Consider the following 10,282-nt stretch of genomic DNA (forward strand, 5'->3'; position numbering starts at 1 on the left):
CATAACTCAGTTAAGTGAAAAAAGTGAAATATTAACTTTAAGCAAGGCTGAAAACAGAAAAAAAAAATGTGGCAAGAAACAGACTGTGTCCTTGTTCACTCTCATTCATAACAACATTTCCCCAAACCTTGCGCTTGCTTTTCAGTTACACAACACTGTGGTGTGGCACCTTGCCCTGTTATTGTTGACTGACCCATTCTCCAAGATCGACTTAAGGGAAAACAGTGCCTTTGCTACAGCTGATGATGGACTTGTGTTTGAAACACTCACAGCACAATTCTGGGAATTTCCTGAGGTATGTCAGACCAAATCAAATTGAGGCTATATCAGTTCAAAACATCTTAATTGGAATAATTGCTGTGTTGAGTTAGGTCTATTTGGTTCAATTTGCATAAAGTGCATTTTAAGATGATAATATCTATAAGCTGAAGCCACAGTGCATGTAATTCAATCAGAACCATTCCCATGTTACTGATATATAATCTGGCATATTTTAAAACGTAATGCACTGAAAAGTGGATGAGGTTTTCACGATTAATTTAGAGCATATTTGCAGAGGACTTATTGTCTGCACAAAGTCTCCTGTTGTCTCTCATGTACTTCAACCCTGGGGATCAGCATGTACACTGTGAATGAAATTTACAAAAGAGAACAGCAGTGAAAAAAGAGAAGCCTTATCTGAGGAAAAGCATGTTTTTGTTTTGTTTTTGTTATTACAACGCTGAGCTGAAATGGCTGGCTGGTCACTGAATGTAACTGAGATTTTGAATTTTTATAGGGTCAGATATGTTCATGTTACATTGAGAGAATCAAAGCAAAGACCAAAATAATATATTGGGTGGTACCTTATGGCTCTGTAAGGTATGAGAAAACTCACTGGAATAGTCTACCTCCTCCACTTAACTATCAATGAATTCAAACACCACAGCAGATTCCATGTATAATATTATAAATTGTTAAATTTTTAATGGGCCTAACTGAAATATGTTTTTAATGCATTTCTGAGATGAGAAGACTGATACCACTTTGTGTGTACACTAAATATGAACCTACAACCAATAGGCAATTACCTTGATTTTTTCATAAATACCAGAAACAAGAAAACATCAAGTATTGCTCTATCCAAAGGGGGGAAGCCTACCTATAATGTTTACTGGTTCACACTTTATATCTTATTTGTTTAACCCATATTTGTGGTTCAAAAATTACATATCCAAGGTAAAACCAAAGTGGGAGCTAGCTTAGCTTAGCATAGAAAACTTTAAACAGGGAAAAACCCCAAAGGTCAAAAAAACTCCATCTACTAACATCTGGCAGGTGGAGCAAGGGTTTCACAATCACCTGGAGCTTGTAGTTTGTATATATGGCCACATTATTTCTTTTGTTTCATTGTTTCCTCAACTACACAACACCTTTAAGAGCAGAACATTTCTTTTGAAAATATGGATTATATGAGATAGAGAGCGGAGAATTATTTACCAGTTGAGTTACACCTCCATATGTTTGGCTGTGAATGAGCAACCCATACAAATTTCTACATGTACTTTCCCTCCACCCTGTCTGAAAATCACCAATACATATTTGCACAGAACATCATAAGTTTCCACACCCAAACTATATTGCTACAGCATGGTCTAGCTTTGTGGTAGTTTCCCAAATGTATTAACATAAGAAAGGTTTACCTCTTGTAGTATTCTTGATTGCCTCCTGGCACTCACATTTAGCTTTTAGAAAACAATCCAAAAATCATTGAAGAGACATGTTTTGAAATCCTTTCGGGGAGTTGGGGATGGATTTAGGCCCTGGGGCCCTGGAAAAGGCAGGGAAGGGAGTGATAGGAGGATCACAGCACAACAGTAAATAATGTTTCAGTATGAATAATGAGCTCCCTCTGTGCAGGGGCCTCAGCTGGACTAATAACAGAGACCTGTTTTACATTAGGTCTTACACAAACATGCATATGTGTGCATGGACAAACCTACACACATACTCAGGAGGGAAGTCCTATCAGTTTAGACAATCTGTTGCTCATGGCAAAAAGAGATCTGGTACAGCTAATATAGAGGAGGAAACAGGCAGAGAGCATCACACACATCTTTAGTCACCCATTCAATCTTTACTTTGACTTGTCAAGTACATGTCATCCATTTCCTTCTGTAGGTCTCACTCTTACTGAAGCTTTTCTTCCTCTGAAAAGGCTGAATCAAACCTCAAGTCCTGATCATGGTGCAGGTCTGCCATCTGCTGTCAGCAGCAGGTTTGCCTTAAGGAAACACTCATGCAATGATATCTCTATCATGGCTTATTTAAAAAAAACAACACTTTTCAATATCTCCAAACAGATATAGTACAATAATTAAAACTGACTCCACAGAGTTAGTAATTTACAGTTTCCTTTTATAACAGCAAAGTCTCTAAGTTAACCAGTTTGTGGCACTGTTCACATTGCCCTGACAAATAAATGTCTAACTAGAAATAATCCCAATTTGCATGTCAGTCTACTAAATGGTTCCATCTGTCAAGACATCAGTTGCCTGAAATAGTCACACTAAATGGGCTGGGACATTATTAAAGACACCATGCTTCATCATGTAAATTGTCTACATATGACAAAAAACGTCATTATATATATTTCACTTGTGCAAGTACCTGCCAATCTACTATAATTTTTATTTAATAGTACATAATTATATTCTGACTTCACAATTAACTTTGGATAAGGTGGTAATTAGGTAGATTTATTCTACATAAAGTGTTTCTGTCAAATGATGGGTATTCACTGTATGCTCTTATTCACAATGGCTGTGATAAATCAAAGCCAAGTACCGCAGTACGAGTTCATGTGCCTTTGGCTGTTGCTTCATTGGCACTTTCTAAGGTGTCGATGTGGCTCTGACTGTTTGTTGTTTCAATCTCAGTTCACATCCTCCCTGCAGCTCCTGATTCATTGGCAGGGAAAGAAGAGGGCAATGCAGGATGCAAAAAGGTGAGAAGGCAGCATAACTCTCAGCCTGCTTTATTTTTCATCATCGCTTCTCCAGCTTTTTGAATCTGGCCTCTGCAATGACAGTGGAAGATAGAACTGTTCACTCTATAGCCAAAAGCTGTAACAAAAGAAACCCATCTTTCTAAAATTCAAATGCAGTGTGTGTGGATGTCTTTGTAATCTTTCTAAGTTGCAATGTAGAAACATTTAGCTGTGTAATTGTCTGTGGCATTACATCGCCATCTGCTGGTGACCTTCTTAATATTGTAATATGAGCTGTTTGAGATGGGTGCACTAGTTTGTTCACATTACCTGCTTAAGTAATAATATAATTATTATTATTGCATATTAATAGGACTACGAAATTTGTAATGCTACTAAACTTGAGCTTATTCACTTACAATATTAACTGTTGAATTTAAATAGGAACTATCTCACTAATTATACTTTTGGCAGAACATATTATACATACAAAGTTCTGCATTTCTGTACATATAAATGTCTTACCCAATTTCTTTGAGTATGCATCCAGTTTGTAAGCAGCTTGTTCAAGAGCAGACACTTGCTCCTCAATCTGATTTATCTGGTCCAAGTAGGGCTGTAGGCTAGCATCTAAAGCAAATACACATCCCATCCAGGCATTAATGACACAGTAATAGAAATAATAATTGAACTAGAAAAAAAAAATACAGCAATGCTATGTTTCTGAGTATGTGTGCAGATACATTATACTTTACACTTGTTGTTAAGATCCTGCAGGTTACGACTAATATTGATGCTGATATCTTTCATTTCCATGTACTTCAGACTGGTTAGCTTGTTCATGTTCTCCAATAAACGATAATCCTCACAGGTGGCTGAAAAGTTAGAGACAGGGAGAACATGCATAATGTTAAAGAAACCAGAGGAAAAGAATACTAAATAACATAGATGTGAAACTAAATATTAATATCAGAAATGAATCATCTGGTTAAGAATATACAGTTATACAATATATAGTTGTTTCTATGTGCGGGGAAAAATAAGAGAAAGTATGATATGTTAAAACACCTGTGAGTTCTCCTTGCAGGAAGACAGCCATCTTTTCAAACATATCACTGCACAGCTCATTGATATCAGGCTCTGCAGGCTCTACAGCTTCCTCTGCTGTTTCCACACCACCTTCACCTGAACACAATCAAAAGAAGCAGGAACACTCAGCTTGTTAAACCAGATCAAACACTAAATGGGACCACAATGGAAAAGCAACGAGCCCATATTTTAGAGAGGCAAGTTAAGGAATGCTACAATGATAGTACACAATGCGGCAGACGTTGAAAACAGAAATAAAGTGGTTGCTGTGTGCTATTAGCATTAGCAAACTACGGAAGCTGCAATCAAACATAACTCACTACCGACGGTGGACTTCTTTGGGGCGGTCGCCAGGCTTTCCGCTGCTTCCTCCGGCTCTTCTGCGTGACTGGTGGAACCTACAGCCGGGTTAAGAGCCGCTGGGTGGATAGCTGGAGCCCTGGAAATGCTGTCCATGGCAGCAGCATCGTTACCAGTGGCAGGCATTTTTTTCCGACTTTCCTTTGTCACATGAGCTGAATGTTCACGTGATGTCCCACCACCCATGCTCGTGCGCACTGCCACGCCCATGAGTGGGTTTAAATCAAATGAGTGGCATCATAACTTGTATTACTGTCGGTAATTTAAATTATTCATTCATCTTCTCTACCGCTCAGTCCCAAACGGGGCTGTAGCCAATCCCAGCCAGCAATCGGGCAAAGGCAGGGTACACCCTGGACAGGTCGCCAGTCCATCGCAGGGCTAATTTAAATTAAGTGTGCATAAAATATTTTGAAATAAACACATTTAATCTACACCTAAAATATGTCTGAGTTACAAAAGGAAGAAAGCTTTTGAAATGTAAGTCAGCATTTGTTGCGTTGTTCAGCCAGTTATAATTGAAAAAGGAGATGGCCTAGGCCTCATTCATGCAATTTACGGGTAACAGTATTTCTGGCGAGCTACTACAGCTTTAGGCTAGAGTCAGGCTATACCTGTGTTGTCTCATCAGTGTGCTATAATGAGAAGTTTTTTCTCTTTCTGTATTTTTAGTTTTTATTTTGGTCCATCTGTTTACACTTGGATCACAAGTCACGCCTTTAAATGGGTATTAAATTAATCTTTTAAAAAGAAAGAAAGCAAACGAAGGAATGAACGATTAATGTTGACATTTCATTTTTGTCGGTTTAATTACTAAATATCTTATCTCTGATTCTGTCCTTTTCTCGGCTAAAATTGGCCTCCCTACATCATAAATATTAGAGCACCAGGGAGGTAAAATTTCTCTTTTGTTAAACAATAACCCATAGAGTTCAACATTAAGATCTAGGACTTTCCCCTTTCGCGGTGCGCGCTCCCGCGCGGAGCATACTATTCTTAGCGGCCAGAACTCAGCATAACACCTGTGTCGGCGCTGTTGTGGGGAAGTCGGATCGTGACAGAATAGCAGTAGTGGACTGTAAACATGGCGGCGTGCATAGCTACTGCGCTCTGCCGAACACCCTATTACTTTTAGTCTGAGAGCCGGAGACACCCCAAAAATGGAGACCGAAGAGGAGCAGCATATAACGACGCTCCTCTGTATGGGTTTCCCAGACCCCGACGAGATACGAAAAGCGCTCCGACTGGCAAAAAACGACATCAACGAAGCAGTGGCGCTACTGACGAACGAAAGCCCCGGACTCGGGTATGGATATGAACCGATGGAGAGTGGGCCTGCCCCCGTCTTGGGCTCGAGTGGAGACGGGGAAAACAGCGGGCGGACCGGGACGGGAGGGTTTGACCCCCCGCCCGCATACCACGATGTAGTGGATAGCGAGGTAAGAGCTGCTGGAGTTTCAGCAAATGAAGGTGAGAGGAGGGACGATATGGCTAATGGCAACTTACTGGAGGAGAGTGGTCTCGCCCATTTAACACGCCAAACTTAGCCGCTACAATGCTTTACGAGCATGCACCGAGCCCAGCGCGATCTGTCAGCGCGGGAGGTGAAATGCTCCCCGTCCATACGGGACTGGGCAGGTCACTGGCTCAGAGTGACTGGAGATTTGTCTGCTAGCACGAACGCTAGGCTTAAATAATTGTGGTAAATAGCAGTTCTAAACTTAGAGGCTAACCCAGGTGGCTAGTAGCAGGCTAGCTAATGTTAACGTCAGTCGAGAGTTGAACGCGCCAGTATCTGTTAACCTTGGCTATAGGGGCATCATTCTGGACTGCAGTCACAGATTATAACTGGGAGTACTTTGGTAATAATTACTGTACGTTAGCTGGATCTGTTTTGTCTTTTTTTGCATAGGTTAACAAGGTAACGTTAGTTGGCAGGTTGGCCTCAGTTCCTGCCGAGATTCGTGCCTACTCAGATCGGGCTTAGCAAAGGTTTCGCTGTTGATTTGCCAATTTTAATAATTCTTCCACCCACAGTCTTAACTCTAGCTGTTAACATATTACTTTCTTGTGTCTTTGAGTGATTGCTCGTGCTGTGAGGGACCCTGGCAGTTGATGCTTCTATGCCATTTATTAGCTGCTGGCGATAATGTACCCGCTGAGGTTGCATCTTAGTCATAGTTTACTGTGTTTGTGTGATGTTGCAACTTTAAACTGTATTGTTTGCTGATAAATGCCTGTGTTGAAACCTTGAGGAACTTGAGGTTGTTTGCCTTTAAGCAAATTCATTTCAAACCTGTTGCTTTCCTAGATTTCCAGAAACCTTGTAGGTGCTTTGGAAAGAGATCAGTGCTGCTTTAGAAAGTCCAAAATCATTTCATTTGTGAGGTTATTGATTCAGATGTCACAACCACTTGCTATTGTTATTGGAAGGTAATGCTGCTGTGATTATGGGTCAGCAGAGATTAACTACTCCCTGAAACCTGTTGGCCCACTCCTTTGTTTCTCTTTGATCATCACTGTCACAGTTTGATGCAAATTGCAAGTACAGTAAGAACAACAGTTTTCCATCTCCTCATGTATATGTTTGAAACATTTCCAGAAATAGTATTTGTCATGAAACCGAGAAATTAATGTGTCACTCCCATGTCATTAACTTCTGAACCATGCAGTATATGCCTTAACAATGAAAGTGATTTATTTCCTTTTCGGTCCCTCTGTCTGAAATATCTGTTCTTGAGAGTAAAGACATGAGTCTTTGGCCCCATGTCATGCTCCTAAATATAGCCTCCCTGACACACACAGACATATTGCAGTTTTTGCAGGGAGTCCTAGGAGGGTTGCAGGGTGCTTGGTGACAGAGTGGCACACACAGCATTACTGTGCTTTTGAGAATTGAACCTTTCCCCTAAAGGCTTTAGGTCTTGAAACACCAAGGGCTTTGCAGCCTATCCACCCATTTGTTTTCATGTTTGATTGTGACTGGTGAGAGGTTCTGTATATAGTATTTAGCAAGAGAAAATGTCCTTTTTTCCCCTTTGCTGTCATTGCTTTGCACATCTAAAGAATCCAGTTTTATATTGATGTTAAATTAACACTGAGTTGTGATGTGGTTATTGTGCTAGCAATGAAATATATCTGGTTGGTTACTATCTTAACCTAGTGTTTTCTCTGACTGGTGTTGGGTTAGCCTCTCCCAGTCTCTTTTCTTCTTCTCATCCATCTCTCTGTCACTTTTAATTTTCTTAGACAGAGAAAGGGAGAAACTTGATGCTTCTTTATTGCTTTCTCCCACCATCCTCCCCTCCTGTTCTCCTTCTCTTAATGTGCCTTTACATTGTACAGTATATCAGCTTACAGCACAGTAAAACAGGCACTAAACCATTATATATGCTAATATGTGGTGACATACTCAAAATGGTAATATCTGACCTAACCTTTTCTTCTGTATTAATAGTTGTACTGTGTGGTGCCCCCACCCCCGTAAAACGGATAAATGCATTCTAATAGTTTGGGTCAGTTGTGTTGTAGTGGGAGCTGGGTCTCAGGCTCAGTCATAATTTAAGATGCATTAAGATATAGTACTGTGCTTTGTTAAACAGTGCAATTGTAGTGCAAATATAAATCATTAGTGGTTTTCAAATATGATGTGCTTTAGTGTGCTGAAATGTTCCACTGGGAAGCACTAGTACTGAGGGCAGTTAGAACATAAATGTTCACTTCTGACTTCATTAATATGTAAGAAACCTTATGATATGAATAGTAAAAAAAGTCCTTTGCTGCTGCATCCACCATGCACACTAAAGGGCACTGGCCATTTTGTTTTCTCATAGCATTTGTAGGTTAAACCTGAAAATTTGGCATTTTGAACCAATGCAGAATTTTAACTTGCCCCTTCACATGTGACTGCTGAAACAATGTGGTTAGCATCATACTGCTAACAAGACAGCCCTCAGTAAAGTGCTTGAAAAATGAGAATTTGTTTTGTATGCCTTTGGGGGCAAACTAGAGGGGCAGAAAGATGCAGCGATGAAGGGCAGATTATAGAGGAGGGAGGACACTATCACTTCTCTCCCAGAGGGAGGACAGGAATTGAACACCATCCTGTCTCAACTTTATCATTGCCAGAGACCATGTGTATCCCCACACAGAGGACACTTGCACTGTCATTATAAAACACTGACACAAGCTGCGTGAAATAAAGTTAGTCCTTGTGTTACAGTCCTTGTGTGCTGAAAATTACAATTTTGTCGTGTGTGTGTTTACAGAGGAGCAATGATGAGAACGGGAACTGCTCCGGGGGTAGCATGGAGTTCCCCACCACCAACCTCTATGAGCTGGAGAGTCGAGTCTTTACCGATCACTGGTCCATACCTTATAAGAGAGAGGAGTCTCTGGGCAAGTGTCTCATTGCGTCCACTTGCCTCGCCCGTCATGGTAAGACCACGTGTGTGGGGAAAATCTTTGTTCTGCATTAAACTAAATGCTCACCATCTGTGTTATTGTGTAGGTGGCATATTTTCTTTGGACTGGTGTTTTTCACATGTTGCTAATTTGGACTCTTGTGTTACACTGCGCTATCTGTATCTACTTCGTCATAGCCAGTTTTGTTTTTTTGTTGTGTTTTTTTTTTTTTTTAAGATCTGGAATAAATACGTAAAATAAATATCTCCCTCTCTGTCAGGTCTTGCTGACGCTGATGAGAACTGCAAGCGGTTTATGGATCGGTGCATGTCGGAAGCCTTTAAAAAGGTGAGTAAAAAAGGAAGACAGCTGTGTAATACTTTGATAGTTACCACACATTTTCACTGCACTTCCTCTTTTCTGTTTTCTGTTCCCAGTTGCTGACTAGCAGTGCTGTACACAAATGGGGCACAGAGATTCATGAGGGAATCTACAACATGCTCATGTTGCTGGTGGAGCTGGTTGCAGAGAGGGTCAAGCAGGAGCCCATACCTGTAAACCTGATGGGTGTCCTGACTATGGTGTGCTCTCTCTGTCTGTCTAAATATTTGTCTTTTAATATAGTTTTACTGAGTTTTTGTTGTATTTCTTTACATATTTTTTAAGTTTTGAAGCAATTAAACTTTTCTTGAAAACATCGGAATATGCGGGCAGTTTAAAAATAACAATTCTTACATATCTTTAGCCAAATTTAATTTTAATGATTTGTCACTAATCATTAACACTGGAGGTTATTGCTCAGGGTTTCTGTGGCACAGGAGGTAAAGCAGGTTGACTTCTCACTGGATGGTTGGCAGTTCAATTCCCAGCTCCTCCAGTCCACATGCCGTAGTGTCTTTGAACAAGTTGCTGAACCCAGGTTGCTGTGTGAGTGTGCTACCAACATGAGGCTGGGGCAACAAGCCTGTCGGTTATCTAGTGTGTGACATTTGATGGATTCAGCAAACCCTGCACTAGTTGGAAAAACATACACTCCCTCCATCCATTAGCATATGAGATTGGAGGTTATGGGGCCCGTTTCAAGAAGGAGGTTTAACAAACTCAGAGTTCAAACCTGAACTCTGAGTTGACTTACACAGAGTTGGAAAACTTGGAGTTTTCGGTTTCAGAACAGCTGAAAAGAGTTGGTTTAATCAACTCTGAGTAGTTAGACTCAGAGTTAGGCGCGTCCAGCGTGACTATAAAAAGCCCTGAACAATGACATTAGACATTACGAGTCACCATGGCAACAGGACGAAGCAAAAATAGGTCTGCGTTTTTCCCCGACAGAAATGGATGTGCTACTACAAGCATATAGTGACTACGAGCCCATATTTCGTAAAAAAAAAAAAGCAACACGGCTGCAGCGGCGAAAGAGAAAGAGTTAGCTTGTGGGAAAATAGCTGCCCGAGTCAATGCGTA

General features: G+C 40.6%; 2 protein-coding genes across 3 annotated transcripts in view; one reads left to right on the forward strand and one right to left on the reverse strand.

The window, feature by feature from the left end:
* Positions 1 to 2,376: 2,376 nt before the first annotated feature.
* bloc1s2 (biogenesis of lysosomal organelles complex-1, subunit 2) lies at positions 2,377 to 4,545 on the reverse strand. Of its 2 annotated transcripts, none has more exons than XM_020603472.1 (5): positions 4,381 to 4,545; positions 4,037 to 4,153; positions 3,724 to 3,843; positions 3,494 to 3,598; positions 2,377 to 3,058 (listed from the first exon to the last, which is right to left on the reverse strand). In XM_020603472.1, exons 1-5 carry the CDS (start codon positions 4,541 to 4,543, stop codon positions 3,027 to 3,029), a joined length of 537 nt encoding a protein of 178 aa, XP_020459128.1. In that variant the 5' UTR covers positions 4,544 to 4,545; the 3' UTR covers positions 2,377 to 3,026. The 2 variants fall into 2 exon arrangements, with proteins under 2 accessions (XP_020459128.1, XP_020459127.1); XM_020603471.1 differs by having other exon boundaries at positions 4,378 to 4,545.
* A 427-nt stretch (positions 4,546 to 4,972) lies between these two features.
* Positions 4,973 to 10,282, forward strand: part of usp24 (ubiquitin specific peptidase 24) — a 39,123-nt gene continuing 33,813 nt past the window's right edge. The window contains exons 1-4 of the mRNA XM_020603342.1: positions 4,973 to 5,856; positions 8,686 to 8,854; positions 9,102 to 9,169; positions 9,259 to 9,402. Coding sequence (XP_020458998.1) covers positions 5,578 to 5,856; positions 8,686 to 8,854; positions 9,102 to 9,169; positions 9,259 to 9,402 — 660 coding nt within the window. The 5' untranslated portion in view covers positions 4,973 to 5,577. The remainder of the gene's footprint in view (positions 5,857 to 8,685; positions 8,855 to 9,101; positions 9,170 to 9,258; positions 9,403 to 10,282) is intronic.

Source organism: Monopterus albus, unplaced genomic scaffold, assembly GCF_001952655.1.
Source record: "Monopterus albus unplaced genomic scaffold, M_albus_1.0 scaffold61.1, whole genome shotgun sequence".
Taxonomy (NCBI): domain Eukaryota; kingdom Metazoa; phylum Chordata; class Actinopteri; order Synbranchiformes; family Synbranchidae; genus Monopterus; species Monopterus albus.